The sequence below is a fragment of the Perissodus microlepis genome, chromosome 9 (genome assembly GCF_051167445.1).
Source record: "Perissodus microlepis isolate ML-2025 ecotype Zambia chromosome 9, ASM5116744v1, whole genome shotgun sequence".
In the NCBI taxonomy this organism is placed as follows: Eukaryota; Metazoa; Chordata; class Actinopteri; order Cichliformes; family Cichlidae; genus Perissodus; species Perissodus microlepis.
Window position 1 is genome coordinate 5125816 of NC_140469.1, and position 18207 is coordinate 5144022.

The 18207-nt window shown below is 45.2% G+C and overlaps 1 protein-coding gene across 3 annotated transcripts in view; it reads right to left on the bottom strand.

Moving 5' to 3' along the window:
* Window positions 1-17264, bottom strand: part of zeb1b (zinc finger E-box binding homeobox 1b) — a 50118-nt gene extending 32854 nt beyond the window's left edge. Inside the window, exon 1 of one of the 3 annotated variants that reach the window (XM_084938792.1) lies at window positions 17007-17264. In XM_084938792.1, the coding sequence (XP_084794918.1) occupies window positions 17007-17064 (58 nt within the window). In that variant the 5' untranslated portion in view covers window positions 17065-17264. Of the gene's footprint in view, window positions 1-14161; window positions 14505-17006 lie in introns of those variants that run through there. The other 2 variants (XM_084938791.1, XM_084938793.1) reach the window with 2 other exon arrangements.
* Between the last annotated feature and the right edge of the window lie 943 nt (window positions 17265-18207).

Here is an 18207-nt window from a genome sequence, read left to right on the forward strand (position 1 = left end):
CTCAGCACGCAGCAGTGCCGCCACATTAGCCCAGCCCAGAATAGCCCCAAATAAAGAGAGATGAGAAGGGAGCAGGGATGTTTGGCGCCCCTGCAGTCCTGTAAGACATTACTCTCGACTGCACACGATATGTGCTATTGGATTCGTCTTTATCATAAACTCAATGCTGTAAGAACCGCAGTGGTTGGCTCACCGCATCCAGCCTTTGTGGCATTGTTATAGCTTCAAAGTAAGGAAAAACAGGGCCAGCGCTCCAAGTTATTGTGCTAACAGGCATCCATGAAAGACTTACAAACTGTAGGTCAACTGTCTATACAGGGAGTGCAGAATTATTAGGCAAGTTGTATTTTTGAGGAATAATTTTATTATTGAACAACAACCATGTTCTCAATGAACCCAAAAAACTCATTAATATCAAAGCTGAATGATTTTGGAAGTAGTTTTTAGTTTTAGCTATTTTAGGGGGATATCTGTGTGTGCAGGTGACTATTACTGTGCATAATTATTAGGCAACTTAACAAAAAACAAATATATACACATTTCAATTATTTATTTTTACCAGTGACACCAATATAACATCTCCACATTCACAAATATACATTTCTGACATTCAAAAACAAAACAAAAACAAATCAGCGACCAATATAGCCACCTTTCTTTGCAAGGACACTCAAAAGCCTGCCATCCATGGATTCTGTCAGTGTTTTGATCTGTTCACCATCAACATTGCGTGCAGCAGCAACCACAGCCTCCCAGACACTGTTCAGAGAGGTGTACTGTTTTCCCTCCTTGTAAATCTCACATTTGATGATGGACCACAGGTTCTCAATGGGGTTCAGATCAGGTGAACAAGGAGGCCATGTCATTAGTTTTTCTTCTTTTATACCCTTTCTTGCCAGCCACGCTGTGGAGTACTTGGACGCGTGTGATGGAGCATTGTCCTGCATGAAAATCATGTTTTTCTTGAAGGATGCAGACTTCTTCCTGTACCACTGCTTGAAGAAGGTGTCTTCCAGAAACTGGCAGTAGGACTGGGAGTTGAGCTTGACTCCATCCTCAACCCGAAAAGGCCCCACAAGCTCATCTTTGATGATACCAGCCCAAACCAGTACTCCACCTCCACCTTGCTGGCGTCTGAGTCGGACTGGAGCTCTCTGCCCTTTACCAATCCAGCCACGGGCCCATCCATCTGGCCCATCAAGACTCACTCTCATTTCATCAGTCCATAAAACCTTAGAAAAATCAGTCTTGAGATATTTCTTGGCCCAGTCTTGACGTTTCAGCTTGTGTGTCTTGTTCAGTGGTGGTCGTCTTTCAGCCTTTCTTACCTTGGCCATGTCTCTGAGTATTGCACACCTTGTGCTTTTGGGCACTCCAGTGATGTTGCAGCTCTGAAATATGGCCAAACTGGTGGCAAGTGGCATCTTGGCAGCTGCACGCTTGACTTTTCTCAGTTCATGGGCAGTTATTTTGCGCCTTGGTTTTTCCACACGCTTCTTGCGACCCTGTTGACTATTTTGAATGAAACGCTTGATTGTTCGATGATCACGCTTCAGAAGCTTTGCAATTTTGAGACTGCTGCATCCCTCTGCAAGATATCTCACTATTTTTGACTTTTCTGAGCCTGTCAAGTCCTTCTTTTGACCCATTTTGCCAAAGGAAAGGACGTTGCCTAATAATTATGCACACCTGATATAGGGTGTTGATGTCATTAGACCACACCCCTTCTCATTACAGAGATGCACATCACCTAATATGCTTAATTGGTAGTAGGCTTTCCAGCCTATACAGCTTGGAGTAAGACAACATGCATGAAGAGGATGATGTGGACAAAATACTCATTTGCCTAATAATTCTGCACTCCCTGTAATGCGTTTGACTTAACTCAACAAACTCGACATAATCCAGTACCCGACATGCACTGGGTGGTGCCTGCAGACATGTGAAGTTTCTCCGCTGCTATGGCTACACAACATGATGAAATGTGCACAGAAATTAGTGGTCCAGCTAATGGAATTAGCAGTAGCGACAACAGTTTCGAAAATATGTTTATACCACTTATACCGTTATATCAACGGTTTGTTTTATTTTTACAAGACAAATGCATTAGGAATATTATAAATGCAGCATGGAAACACTGCAGAAAAGCCGCTGTGGCTGTAATGACCTCGCCACTGCCTCTTGTTAATGTTTTCTGGGTTCTGCCATGAGCTCTAGACGACTGTGCCAAGCTAATAAATTTAGCTAATACATAAACTAGTCACTAAGATTAAATTATGTCATTTATGAGTTTGAAGAAGATTCATTCAAATGTCAGTGAGTTTTTTTTTAATTATCTCTGTTAGAAAAACCCCCAAGAACAATTTGAAACAATTAAGTGAAAAGTTAACGTTGATCACATAGGAAATTTCCACCATGACACTTTAATCTTTTCCTCTCTGACAGGCTTTAGTGTTATCTGTTGTCTCATGATGCGGTGGAAAAACCCAACTCCAATACAGGACAGTTTCCATGCAGCGACCCACTGACTTGCTTTAACACTTACGTTTTTATATGTTGTTAAACGCAATCTAGCGTGCTAAATCAGTGCGCTTTTGAGGTGATACACCGTGTGTTTTTTTTTAATTTAAGGGTTTCCCCCTCTTTTCCAGTCTTCATGTTCAGTGCTGACAAATAAATGGAAGAAGCAGATCGGCACATTTCCCAGAACTAGCCCTTTAATTGCCTAACACAAAGCTCAGTAAATGAAAACACTGTGTGGCTCAGCTGATAGCTATGGGTTAACTAGGCTGCAAAACCCACATGATGGCAGGACAGAGGACTGCTCTGTGTTTAACTGACCATGGGAGGTAGGAGGAGATGGGGAGGGAGACAGGGGGAGTTTTTGTACTGCTGTCCTTCCAAAATGAAGTAAAGCTCCCCCTTGAGCACGGTGGCCATGTCTAACAAGTGTTCAGTTCATACAGTAGGTGGGAAAATAAGTTTCATTTTGATGACTGACGGATCAAAAAGGAGGATCGCTGATTTAATTTTCCTCAATGTTTGTAAGTCATCGGACAGACAGAGTGAAGGAGGGAGAGGACACATCTGCGAGGGATTTGGGACCGGCTGATTTCACCTTCTGTCGGAAGACAGAATAACAGTGAGAGCGAGTGTGAAAGAGGCACGGCCTGTCTGAAATACACCAACCAAGTGCAGTATCAGCCAAAAATACTCCTCCTAACAAGTCAATGCCATGTATTGATTAGTTCTACTCAGGGCTTATGCAACATCACCACCTCAGTATACAATTATGGTGTAATCACTGTGCACAAGCAGGGGGGTTTGCACAGCAACCTGCTTGCCCCGTAGAGATGGAAAAGTAAACTGTTCATGTGTGCCATGGGGTCCTTAAATCAAACTACACAATGTGAACAAAAGACCTGGAAACACTGAGAGAACTGTGCTCGCATAAACCCATATATAGGGCCAGAGGCAGGGAGAGAGTACAAAGGAGGCAGGGGGGAGGCATGTTAAATGTTTGCAGGGCTCTGAGAAGGCCTCAACCCTGGATATGACTTAAGAGATGAGAACTATTCTGAATTCATAAATCAGGAAGAGCCGAGGCGGATGTCCAGCTAAAGACTAAGAGAGAGGAAAGTGTTGGGCTGACTCAGATGCAATCACCTGCATCGTCTTTTTTCCTGCTCTTAAACCACCATTTACTCCTCCGCTCCTCCTCATCTTCCTCCTCTGCTGAAACCCAACACAGCCCCATTCCCACCGGGTCTCTGATGTGTGCTATGAGATGACCGTGCTTAATCGATAGCGCCAGGTTGCCAAGACAACCTTGATTTCCTGTCGTCGTTTTTGCCGAGCGCCGGTGATTGTGCTGGGTGTCCGTTGCACCTGCCGCCCTCTCCTTCAGCCCCGCCCCCCCCCTCCACCCGCCTCTGTCACTGTCTCATCAGGCGCCCCTTATCCCTCGCCTCCATCTCTCCGTGCTCGCAACATATAGCCGCCATAGACAAAAGGGGAAGGCGGTCGTACAAAGGCAAAACAGACGACGGGTCTGAACAATCAACTTTGTGAACTCGTGGTGCTGAGAGCGAGGCCACATGCACCCACCAAACACTTTGAACAAACGCACACGCCCCGTCATCCCTAACAAAAGTGAGATGTGACAGCTATCACGTCTACCTTGGACGATGATGTCAGTGCACCTGGGGAGCGTTTACTCTCAGGCCCTCTCTCTTTGGCACCTCTAGTTTTTTTTTTTTCATTAATGGAGAGCTCATTAATCGTGGCTGATAACGAGGATGTGGGACAGGGACATGATTAAGGGGCTCTCTCTCCTTTAGCTTGGCGCCCTTGGGGATAAACAGCCCTGTGTGTGTGTGTGTGTGTGTGTGTGTGTGTGTGTGTGTGTGTGTGTGCGTGTGTGCTTTTGTGTGGGCTGCATGTTAAAACTGCTAAAGGACACCCACACTCCCAGTGCTATCTCTAGGACATCTGTGGGATAGGAGAATACATGTTTCCACTTTTTCCACAGAGAATTTACATACGAATGTGCGCTAACCCTTCTTCCCTCGTTATGTGGATTCCCTAAAGGCTCCACTTTAATGCTTAAGGAGCTGACACTCGTGGAGAGGACTTGGAATGAGTCTCTCCAGAGTTTTTCCTTGACTTCCGAGACTCTTGAGTTTCTCAACTAATTCTCACAGATTGAGGAATTGCTTGAGAATAAAAGTAAATATTATGTCTGTCAAAGTCTTTTGAAAAAGCTGTATTTTGTGGTCATTTGTCAGTTCACCAGTGCATCAGACTGCGACTAATTTCTCAGCGTCAGACTTGGTCCAGACTATGAAATTATTGATCCAAAGTTAAAAGAGTGATGTGCCTTGCATTTGTTCGGCTGTGCTTTGTGTGTGAGCGTGTTGGCTTGCATTGTGTTTGACACTAAAACATTACTGAGACCGCCATAAACAGTCAACACGCCAACTCCCAAACAGAACAAGGACATATAAGTACACTGTGCAAAGCTCATGTAAAGATACAGGATACTTCGCACAGTAAGCAACCATTCTCTGCGAATGCTGCGGATACGTGTTGTGGTTTAAAACTAAGTAAAGGGTTAACAATAGCCAGCAAGAGACCACAGCAACCAAGACTCCTGCAGCAGCTGATCACATTTGACCACCGCTGCTCTTCAGCTGACTGAGCTTCACACTCTGTTCAGCAGACAGTATATACTGTAATATATTTGACAGTAATAAACTATTAACAAGATGGACACATAGCATTATAATAAAAGCAAACAGTTAATAGTCCTGTTCTGTACAAAGAAGTAACGTTGTACTATTTACTGAATGACGCTCTAAAATAACACTTTCATGCGGTGAAATTAGGAATTTGAAATCCTCATTTTACATGTTATATCTAATTCTATAATACTACATTTACTATTTTGCATTTTGAAACATGCATTTTGATCTGCCAAATAGAGAAAACGATGCTGTTGAGTCATTAAAACAAGCTAATTATGAGTATGCTAATATCGAAAGGAGGCCATCAAATGTTGCCAGTCAAGCAAACAATTATTGTGTAATACATTAAACAGGTTTGTACAGATTCTGAAGCATGAAGATGTAGAGGTGTAAATGACTAACTGGTTGAAATGGCTCCAAACTAGGGCAAGATTAGTAAGGTTTTTCTAATTTAACGTGAACCACAAATGTATCTACAAACACAATGGCATGTTAGGACGTCTGCAGCACAGAGCAGAGATCAGCCCACACTCGCATGAGGGCTTTGTAGCACTGCAATCATTTAGTCTTGCACACACATTAAATCCAATCTGTCTGGACCAGGACCCTAATCCCCTCTCCCCCAGCCGTGGAGACAAGAAGACAGTAATCCTCTATATTTGTATATTAATAGGAACGGCCTCCGCGAGGGCCTCTCTATATGTTGTGATGTATGTTTTATTAGTTGTGTAATCTGCTTGTTGATCAGAGGGCCAGACCATTTAAACCGAGGTTTTAATAAAACACAGGCAGGCCTGCCTCAGGGATAAGCTCCCCAAGGACAAGTGAAAGAGCATAGGCTCAATAGACTCATCATCAACAATAAACAGCTTTACATCAACGCTATCTGTCAAGGGCCAATACAATTATTAGTTGAAATTCAACCCTGAGGCCTCTGCCCTTCCCAAGAAAAGGGATAGATAAAGCCTAACCCAAATATGAGCTTGTTACCATAATGCATGCTTCGTTCAACTATCAAGTTATTTCTGAGGGTCTGCTCTCGTGTCACTACGTGTGTCCGTGATAATCCAAGTTACTCTGAGAATTTCTCCCAGTCCCCAAGGACCCTCGAGCAGCAGAGTAGAGGAGAGCCGGAGAGGTGAGATTCCTTTGGATCTGAATCACGTTGGAGTCGTCCGCTCACCTTCCAGCCCGTCTAGACACTGTGTCACTGCCACACCCCTCTGGACATCTGTCCTGATTCAATAGATTTTTCAGACAGCCATTAGATTACAAGGGCACTGCTTTAAATTAGCTGCTGAGTTGGGGAGTGATGGAGGTGGGCTGGACAGGAGGGCCATTACAGCACAGGGGACACTGTCCCTCATGCTTACCAATGCTATGCAGCTGCCAGCCATCACCCCCAATGTCTGTAATCAGTTGAGCTGCAAAGGCTGCTGATGTAATTTGTACGAATGGCTCTTTAAAATATTTTACAGAGATATGTGGCATCAGCTTCCAGGCCCAGTTTATGGTAGGCATCAATCAAAGTGACTTCCATAGAGTAAACAAACAAACAGCTTTTAAACATCTGGTGAGGAGAGACAGAGAGAGCAAGCGAGACACCCTGGGGAGATGTGTGGTTTTCCTCTGAGATGTGTTGATTAACAGGAAAGATGGCCGAATGGGAAGAACATGAAACAGAAAAAACCCTGAAAAAGCCTCAGAGATGGGTCATACTCAGGTCAGGATTCAGGTGGAGGTTAGGAATGCACTCAAAAACCTAACACACACACAAAACACAGAAAACACACAGCCTTCAAATGCAGTGCAGCTAGACCATGTGACTGTCACGGGGTAATCTCATGGGAGCATCCCCCACCCCTGAGCTCCCCCCGTTTATGGACTGTAACAACAGGAAGTCAGCCCGGCCTGCAACATCACACCACACCTACAGATAACTGCTGACAGCAACACTCGCACTCGCACAGAAACACAAGATTTACAAAGTCTTCACAGTTACTTTTAATCCCTAAGAAAGTGTGCGGTGTGGCCGAAGAGTTGGTGGCACCGCGCCCGCTGCTGCCGGCGTCGGTGTTGCACTGGTAAGCGAGGCGCGCAGCAGCCTGGCAGTGAAACAAGGAGAGGCCAAAGCTGGCAGGGGGTGGGCCTTTCACTCACTGAATAGCCCTTGTTTATCTAGGTCCCTCTGGGAAGTCAGGACACTGCAGTGAATGGGAGCCAGTTAGCAGCGATGGCATAATAAGACGGGTGGGGGTGGCAGGGTCATTGAAATTCAGCGCAGGCTACTGTCGAGACAAACCACTCTTGCCAGCTGTGGCAGTAACTTAAAGGAGCAAAGGGAGTGTTTTCAAGGTTTTTCTGGGCTACCGACACACCATCAGGTGACCCATCCAGCATTGACGTGCCATTTCTAACACGTAAAAAAGACCCTTCAGAAGACTGGGCCACTGTTTCACTACAGCTACAGATTACAATGTATAATGACACTCAGTGCTGTTGAATGAACTGCAATCAGTACTCTGCTGCTTGATGCCAGGCACATCTCAGTTTGGCTACAGCTAGCTAGCTAACCGCCCTGATTTTACTATTACAGTAGAAAGTAAAGTTTGTGAAAACAGCTCAAGGCTTCACAGTGGAACTTCACTAACTAATGGCATATGGTCTGTGACGTCTACTCTAAGACTATAGCGACACTAAATAAGACTGACGATGAGCAGTTTGCCACATTAGCCATTTGAAAATAGCAATAACGTTACCTGTGAGTTTGGGTAACGTGGCTAACTCTGCTCTTTTCTTTCAAACACATGAAACATAAACTGATTTCTCTAACATCTATATTTATTTATGGATCCTTACTAAGATAATATTAGAATGCAGTTTAAAAATAAGGATGATCTCACTCTAAATTTGGCTAACCTTGCTTCATGACCTGGCTTATAATTTGCCCGTGTAAGCATTTGGTAACATTAGGAAGAAGAAATACAGCAAAAAACAACCCTAACTTCAAACACTGGCAACGAAAAGTGTTAGAAACAGTTACATGACAGGCACCGTGTCATTACGAGTGTTTGGAACACTGGAGGTGAGTGAAGCAAGAGCCTCTGCAAAAACAACAAAACATACAAATAAATAAAAGGAGCCAGTGCAACCATTAAATGTGTGGTACAAAAGCCATATATTTCTAATGAAAAGAAATGCTCTTTCTCTTTGCCCTCTATGCGCTCCAAGCTAGCATGTCAGCTGTAGTGCCGGTTCCTTTTCCAGCCTTTCATGTTTTCTGCCCCGGTTTGAGGCCTCCACAACCCCTGATGAGGATCCTTCAATAGGCTGCCACAGGTGCCGGGGGTGCGCCGAGGTGAAGGAGGGGGAGGTGGCCTGGATGGGAGCAGGTCTGCAGGAAGCCTCTTGTTTTCCCAGAGATAAAGGGCTTTCAGGTTGCATCCTGGGCTGTAATCTCTCGCACACTTCCTGGTTTTGTTCGCGGTGAGTCCAGAGAAAAATGACAAACTAACCTTCGCCCCGAAAAGCTGATCGATAGCTTCTGACGAGACAGGATGCGTGTAATGTTGAATTTGAAGAGCATAAAACGACAAAGAGACAGCTCAGATTTGACTCTGAGCGGTGTTCATTAATGGCCCTTGATCATGGCTGATTTATGGGTTCATTTATTCCGAGTGCTGGTTCATTACTGATGATGATTATAAAAGTGTGCATATAATTTCTTTTCTGACCTCTTCATTTGCTTTTAGAGCACAATTAACATTGTTCCAAGCTCTTACAACCCAATTACAGAAAAGACAACGCTGCCTTCCTTCAAATTCAAGTCCCTTAACCAGTCACTTTAGAGCTGGCCTTGTGTTTAAAAGGGTCCATTTACTAGAAATTTGCATGAAAGGGGTTTATTGAAAAGTTGGCATTGAGCATGAGTGCAAACTTCAGAAGAATAGGCAACACATTCACATATCCACACAGAGGGAAAAAAAAAAAGCTTCCGTTCCAGTTCTTTTTTCTGCCTCTCCCACATTTTCTCTCTCTATTCTGATCATGTCCTTCTTGAAGAGGCCAGCGTTTGACCGTGAGCCACACCCTCTTTCCTCCTGCCAGAGGAAACTTTCAATCTCAGTCTCCCTCCCTCGCTTTGCCCGTGGCTCTGGCTCTCTCATACTTTTGTCAGGTGTTATTTATGAGTGCTGTATGCCTACAGCACCTGCTGGTGCTGGAGAGTCTGAGCCAAGGCAGCTGCTAGAGAGAGGAATGAGAGACAGAAACGAAAAGAATACATAGAGGAGGACGCGGGGAGTTACAGAAAGTTTGTTGACGTTTAAGAGCACCGACAGCTAACGATGAGTTGTAGGAACACACCAACGAGTGATGAACAAGCACTAATTAATAATGTTGTACAGCTCCAAACAGGATCAATTAAAGGCCATGCTTCACTGACTTTGGTGCCGCTGTAATGACAGAGGGGAGGGCGCCGTCAGCAACGAGGAGGAACACAGACAGGCTGGCTGTGGAGATCCAGAGGTATTCACTCCTTTCATTTCAATATCCATTAGAGCCGCACACATATACATGAAACGCACACAGGGAGGTCAAAGTATGTTTTCACTGTAAACACCTGAATGCTGGCAGCAGTGAGCTGAGTCAGCACAGGTGGGCTGAGACAGGTCAAAGGTCACTGGCTTTGTTCCATTTCCAGTAAGAGACCCAAAAAAACACTTTGTCCTTTTCTTTAGAAGAAGACATGTCATATAAAGAGTTTATGAAGTTCCTAATTGATTTTGTGGACGTGGCGCCCCTCTACAGCACCTGTGCGCTAACAAGCTAGCTCACAGAGAATGAAACAAAAACAAAAGCTGATAATTCTGAGTGACTGGCGAACACAGACTGAGTGTAAATCCACCTACAACAAGACTGTTTTTCATTTCATTTGCATTATCGTTATTATGTTTGCATCCACCGAGCAGCAGCAGAGTCACTAAATAAAGGCATCCAGCCACAGCTCACCATAACTGAGGATGGTCTCAAAGTGCTGGAGCTGTAAAGGTAAGGTTCATGCTTACATGTAGCCAGTTTCATGGCTAAGCAATATGTTAGAGGTAAAACTGATTTTTTTTAGGCCTGTGAGGTGAGACTTGCAGACTTCTGTGCAAAAACAAAATTACAAAGTCATTACTGTGCTTTTACATCAGGATGTATTTGGTTTTATTAAATGCTCCACACTGCCAGCAGCTGTGAGATTCAGGCTCGTGAAACAGATTGCTGTGAGTTGGCTGCTTGACTAAACCCTGTAAAGGAGACTAAACCTTTCATCATGGGCTTGTTGAAGCGTTTGAACAGTGCAAACTCTATGTGAAAATTCTATATGAGACATTAATTACTGATTAAATGAAAGCATGTCAACATACTATACATATATAATATAGTGCATGACTATGATATGGCTCTCAGTGAAACAGATTTTGAGCCTCCTGTCTTATAAGACTTGCAGAAAACACTAACAGAAAGTACTTTTATGTGTCTTTGTTTTAATGCGTTTGCTGTTGCACAGACAAACTATCACTTGATTCTTTGTCTGATACTGTAGCTTCCTTCTTGTAACGGTAAGTCAGCTCGCAGTTGTTGGACAGTGAGGACCTCAACAAAACGCTCAAGGGTTAAATGGGGCAATGAGGAATCTCCATGCCTCCGCTATTCTGCCCTCCCTCTGTTTTCAGACTGCCCATTCTCCTCTCATTAATCCTGTGAGGATGTTTATCCATGTTGACATTCAGCATAGCGGCCGGCCTTCTCTTCTCTGACTAACAAACAGGGTGACTAAGATTTTTTTTTTGTCGTTTCTCGCTGAAGCAATTGCAAGGCTAGCCCAGCTTTAGCTACCTTGTTGCACAGGCTTGGGAAGGCATAGGAGCAGTCGATTTGTTAGTCACCGTGTCCCTCGGGACATCACAACCAGACTGGGCAACTGGAATCAAATGTGAATATGAATGTGTACCCCCCCCAGGAGTGCCATTATCAGTTCTGTGTGCTATGGAGAGGAAAATCAATATGGTCATCATAAGGGGCTGGCAAAAAGCCAGCCGCTGGGTTGTGTTCAAAGCACAATACACGGCAGTGGATTACTTTTCAACTGATGTCATCTAATTTCATCCCTCTAGACAGAGACGCTCTGGGACCGTAACAAGGTCGGGCACAATAAAAAAGGATAAGATGTCCAACATCTATGTCTCAAAAACACGACAGAAAGGTGGTCAGCAGAGGTTCGCCCTGATGAGCTTTTGCCGCAAACACAAGCTGGTGTAAAAGCCCCTCACCGGGTGCGCCTTCTGCCTATTGTGTCAGTCCAGTCTTTTTCATTAACCGCTCCACTGAGGACCCCAGGGAGGGGGAGGGGGGGGGATGGGTGGGATGGGAGAGAAGGAGGTAGCGGCGGTGATGATGTGAGGAGGGGTCTGTAGACAGACCCAAAAACATGATTAAAAACACACATCAACAGACAGCAATGGACACGGCGTACGCAACGTTTACCTCCGGCAGGATGGCAATTTAGAGGTAATCTCTCCCACAAGCATACACACTACTCAGGATCACTGTCCATCACACCCACACCTGTGTGGAAGGAGCGAGGGAAAGAAGAAAGACTGGGAGAGTTCAAAAGGTTGCAAATACACCTTTCTGCCCATGACTCACTGCTTTGGAGTCAGGAGAGGAGGGCAAAGGAGGCTTTTCTGCTCAGTTAGCTTACATGATACACTTAAGTGAGCTCTCCTCCCTGCACTGCATCAAATACCAGCCTACACCGCTTTCTGTGGCAGTATCTGTGGCTAGGGTCAAGGCAGTCAGAGACACACACCTTGCTCAACAACAAGAAAAGCGTGGGTGCTGTTACTACACTACCAACATGACCTGGAGTGAAGTAACCCAGGATGATTCTGGATGGGCGGGAGGGTGCGACAGTTGTGTTTTTGTCCAGTTCACCGAGCTGACGCATCGCTACAAGCTCCCACCGCTTACCCCATTACCCCCCCCCCCCCAACACCCTAAGTCAGCAACTCCATGATATTTTTGTCCTTCGAGTGGCAACGACTGCCGTTGTGCATACGGCTGCATCATCAACAGTTAGGGAGCCTCGGAGGCTGTCATGCACATCATGGCCCATGCTGGGGATTTGGGGAAACTCCTGCCTGCTGTGCGAAATTAAGCCTTCAATTCACCCTGACATTCAAATCAGCAGAATGGGCGAGCACACTTTAAAACATACATGGCACAGAAATGCCACGGGGATGTGTTGCTGTTAACATTAAGGCGAGTGAGCGTGACGCAGCCACAAGCTACATTTCCGAGACAAAAATGTCAAACAGAGCGCTTCGATGCCAGCCTCTCGAGGGGCCCTGAGGGCCACGTGAGAGAGGGATTTGATGAATTCTGCGAACGTTCCACGGATTCCTCCCTCACAGGGACCTTTGGGAAAAGAATGGGTCATATGCAAATGGCATGCACAGTATGGAGGAGAAGTTTCCCACAAGCCCAGTGTGAAAAGGGCTCTCCCTCCCCATCCTGGGGCCTGCTGAATGGCCCTTTTCTTCTGCCACTGAAAGTGTATGAGGTAGAGCAGGCAAACTCCAAAGGTAACCAGGCTCTTTCTCCTCAGGCTTTCTCACTAAAGCCGTGACACACAATGGTTCAGTTAAGCATTCAGCCACACAAACCCCCCCAATAAAGCACATCCAAGCACAGTTAAGGGGGTTACTGAAACTGACTCTGGGTTTAAAACTCCTTCTTTATGAAGGGAGAGCACCTTTTTATAGGCTAATGCTCTCAGCCTCCATGGGAGTAGCTAATCATTAAGCCGCCTTAACAGAGGTGGGAGTGTGGTCGTACATCACATCGTTTTAATTCTACCGAACGGTCAGATGATCTCAAGCTTATTTCCAACACGAAGAATGTGAAGCTTAGCTAAAAAGCAAAAAGTTTTAATGTAGGCGATTTCTACCTGCATTGTTTTATTTTTATTTTATTTATTTTTTGCTGATGTTCAAAACAAGTTGTGCAACTACTTCAGAGGTCTGGGAGCTGGCTGCCTATGCATCATTCTTTATATCTTGCCAGCATCGTTCCCTCACTTGTCACCTGTTGTATAAATCTTTCGCCGCTCCACCTCCCATCCCCTTTCGACTCCACTGGGAACACGGAGCTTGCAATTTAGAGGGGGTCAGAGAGGAATGGGGGGGGCAAAGAAAAAAAAAAGTGCTCTAGGACCCCTCACCATCCCCACCACCACCACCATCCTCCTTCTCCCCCTCTTCCCCCTGTCATTGAACAGACTTAAACACAAACACAATTGGACATGCTGGAAGCTTCACAATGGCACAGAGGGGGGAAAGTGAAGTCATACTCTAAGCACGCATGGGTGCCTAGGTCAGGGGGCAATCAACAGCACCCCTGGCTACTGTGTCCTAACCCGCCCCCCTGTCCAATCCCCCAAAACTTCCCTGCCCAAATGTGAAATAAAGGACGAGCTCTAGATCTGGAACAAGGAGTGAGAGGGGACAGACTGAGAGCGGAGAGAGAAGGGAGAAGGAGGAGGAGCTGAGGGGCTTTGGGGGGATTGGTGGGGGTTTCTTCTTACTTGGCACTTTCAAATGAAGCTGCCGGGGAAGTTGGTGAAAAGCAGCGAGATAAATGAAAAATTTCCTCCTCTGCTAAACTCTTCCCACAACAGGGGTGGACCTTTTAAATGTAAACAGATGGCTTTTAAGATGCACAAGTGGCAGCCAATCCCCACCTCCTCCCGAAGCCTCCGCCACGGGCCCAAACATCACTTGTTTCACACAAACAGCACAAGCTGCAGCTAAACTATTGTTTTGTTATGTTTCTTTCTCTTTTTTTTAATTGTTCTTCCACAAACTTACAGCATGTGGTTGTATTCAGTGGTCTCTAGACAGGGCGAGTGAGTCCAGGGCACCAAGTATAGTTTAAGTATAGTTTTACCAGGCCAATAAACATACTCTTCAACATTACATGAGCTGTTGCCAAGTGCCGAGCCCGCAACCTCATTTGCCTTATTTGACGGATGATTCATCAAGGTGGTACAAGTGTGTGTGTGTGAAAGAGAGAAAAAGGATGACGGAGAGGGAGAAAAAGAGGGAGTGATGCAGGGCGGGAGACACGCGAGGAGATGAGGAAAAAGGTCTGCGTCATATTATCAAATAAACAGAAATCTAAGCTACCTGTGCACAAGCTCCTTCACAGCCCCCCCCCCTCCCCCCTCCAACGACCCTGTTTATTTTTGCAAAGAATATTAATACCGTCTGCATTCCTCTATTCCCAAATTGCTGTTTTAAATTACCGCTGCTATTCCTGAGGGGGGGGGCGGGGGGGAGAAGCGACAAAGGAAGCTGTAGTATCCCACCGATTGCAAACACCTGTTGTCCTGCAGGCTGTTAACACCTCTCTGTTTACAACAGGGAATGGGGCTCACCTTGATCTCGGCTCCCTCTCTGCTGGCAAAGTCTCGGACTATAACAAGTCGGGCAAAACTCAAGGGCTTCATTCATTAAAAAAGCAACAGGGTCTTATAATTAGGGAGAGACATCAAATGAGCATAACAAAAACAAACCAAAAAAAAAAAAAGGCTTCATCTAACTTCTCTGAGGAATCCCCTTCAGCTGAGAGGTGCATTTATGTGACAGATCACCTGCCTTGTCAGGTGGTGGTAGGAAGCAAGGACTTTAAAAACACAGGCCTCAACATCCCCTTTGAAGGAAATGCAAATGAGGGCAAGGAAACAAGGAGCACATCTGTTTGACTTTAAATATCAATAGGGCCGTGTCATCAGCGAGAAATGATTAATACAGGCCCGTTAACTTAAAGAAAGGAGAAAAAGCAACAAAGGAAAGCACATGAGAAGTCATTTAAAAGCTCCCTTCCTCCCAGGGGTAATAGAAATACCCACACTTTGACAGCAGGACCGTTATCTGAGGTGTGTCCACACGTTGGACACCGCTCCAGGAATGAAATGCAAACACACCCTTATGAAAAGAGAACAAAATCACAATGGATAACATAAATAGCAGTGGCTCAAAGTTTTTGTTTCTCTTTTTGTTTTATACTCTTCTCCTAAATTGATCAGACATCAACAGAAAATCCACACGGCACGATTTGCTTGCATTTTCCCACCCACTAACTCGTTTTCAGCAGCGCAGGAGCCATCGCATCTTACTAAGCAAAAATAAAAGCGATATTCGCGTATCACCTCAGTTCCCGTGAGCTACACTGGGTGGTACACAGGCTAACGCAGGACCGAGACTACTTGATATGGACGCCACACGCTGTCAGATCCACGACGGAACAACTTGTTTTGTCAATCAAAAAAGAAGAAAAAAAGTAGTCCGAGCACCGGAAACGACGATTTCACCACAGTCCAGCACGTAAATAGGAAGAGCGAAGCAGGAAAAAACAGACGTTATATACTCGCAAAAGTCCATTTATGCGCGTCACACAACCAGGAGACAGATATTTGAACAAAGTAGAGCCGCACATGCGACTTTGTAACGGTTCACCAGTATTTTCACACCACCCTTAAATAACAAAAAAAACCCGTCTTGCTTCGCACGTCGGCATGTTAAAACATTAAACAATGTAACCATTTCAAATGTTGCTGCGGGCTACAAGCTGTAATGAAGTGAGTAAAGACAGAAAAGTAAAGAGGTTCGCTCGCGACCACCGTCCTACAACAATCAGGATTCCCAATGCGCGACAGGAGAGGATCCGCTGTCCTTATATGGGCTGCGCTCGCCCTGCTCACACAAACAGCGCGTGAGATACTCCTCGTTCTCCGGAACCTCCGGCTACCCCATCCATGTTTCTCCCAAGCTTTCTGCCACTGCTTCACTGTCAAACCCCCTCTGACAAGTCATATTTAATGTTCACGGCGTGTGCGGCATCGAAATGAAATAGTTAAGTTAGAGGAAAGGCAAGTGTTCAAAGCGAGCTCCAATACACCGATACAGTTTCAGCGCTTCTCGGCTTTAAAGCTTGAAAACTGTGTTTACATTCACACTTAAGTGTCTGGATAACGGGACAGGTCGGGTTAAATGGGGGAAAATTCGTTTTGTCAGCCCTCGCAGCGCAGCAACAGTGTCCTGTCGCTACCTGCTGCCTGTGCGCGAAAGAAAGAACAAACAGTTGTGTCCCCTCTGCTTCACACGCGCACAGATAATACAGATAATTATCAACATCGTCGAGGAAAAACAAACCAAACCAAAACACAGTTCTGCTTAAGGATTTATTTTATCCATATGTAAAAACACAATGTGTCCGTCGAGGTCCGCAACAGGAATCAGGTAGACTGTTTCCCCTCAGAAACAGGTCCGAGTTTAGTGGTGGGCTCAATAACTCGAAAGAATGGGACTAAATCAATGGATTGTCAGCCTGTAGAGACGGACAAAGTGTGTTTAAACGAATAAAGCAGTTTAAAGTGGAAACAAAAGCTTTTCCACTCATAACGGACTGAGGTGCGTATAACGGTCTCCGGCGCAGAGAGCCGCTAGGCGGTGGGAGAGCCGCGACCCAGGTATAACGGTACACCACATAGGGCTGTAATACAGCGCTCACTTGCTACTTCCCAGCACTTTCGGTGAGTAAAAACCGGACTTCTGGGCCACGAAACTTTTCGGCAAAATTACTGGGAGACAGGACGGCGTTCACATCGTATCTCTGAAAGCAAAGCTCCGAGTCGGAAGTAGTTTTACTCACCGTTGGTCCTTTTCGGGTTCGGCTGCTTTCTGCGCTTACACCTGGGGCCATCCGCCATGATCCTTTCGTTGTGTCTAAATGCTGCCGGAGAGTCACCTCCTCTCTCACCCCCCTCTCTCCCCCCCTCCTCCTCCTGGCTTCCCTTCACCTCCCCTTCTCCGCACCTGGTTTACGACACTCTTTACGGCATCACCTTCCCGCACCTCATCGACCCACGCTGCCAGTATCCTTCACGCGGAGTGCTGGGAGTGAGAGCGAAAGCTGCGTGGAGTCCGTACCTGCTCCGCTGTCACGAATGTGGCGTGTTTTTAAACAGCATAAATATTTTTCTGTGTATTTTTCTTTGATGATACTGAAAGGTATTTCCACCACATTTTATTTTTATGACCACAGCGCAAATTGGAAATTAGTTAAAATATATTTTTTTCTCCAAATTATTATTATTATTATTATTATTATTATTATTATTATTATTATTTGAATGTTTTGTTGACTTTTAAAGCACATGGAACAGATGTCAAAAACAAAACGAACAAATACAAAAAATACATGACAGAGATGTAAATAATAAAAGAATTAGTAGTTATTTAATCCGTTTTGGATAAGTTTGGGAGTGTGTGTGATTGTACAGGTATGAGTGTACATATGAAGACTGAACTCCAGTAGGTAAGCAGATTAGTGCACTACAAGGAAGAATGCAAAAAAGCCTGGAGCCAGTTTGTATCTGTCACGTGCTGGATCTTTGTTCCTGGAACCTTTCAGAGAATTTGGCCCTGAAAAATGAAGGTGAACACTTGAAATGAAAAAGGCCACGTTTGGCACAAGTTGAGGTAGTATGCTCCCTTTTTATGGCTTCCCAGCACTACTGCTCAGTCACTGCCATTCCCAAATCTCCTTCCAACCAGATTTTAGGATGATCAGCCCCCACCCCCTTACCCTCACACTGATGGGTTTTGTAAATTAGGTAAGTAGCCACGGATAGAGGAGACTCTAAACGTTAATGAAGATTTAAAAGAAGCATGGCTTCCACAGGAGACTCCTCAGGTGCATTTTTAAAGGAAGTTTGCTATCTTTAATCATTTTCATTTTTTTTCATACCTGAGCCTGACCTGTTCTGTTTGAATGTATGTTTTCCTGTGTGTGAGCACAGTAGGGTTGCAAAAAACAGCAGACAGGGCTTGTGTGTGTTTGTGTGTCAGAA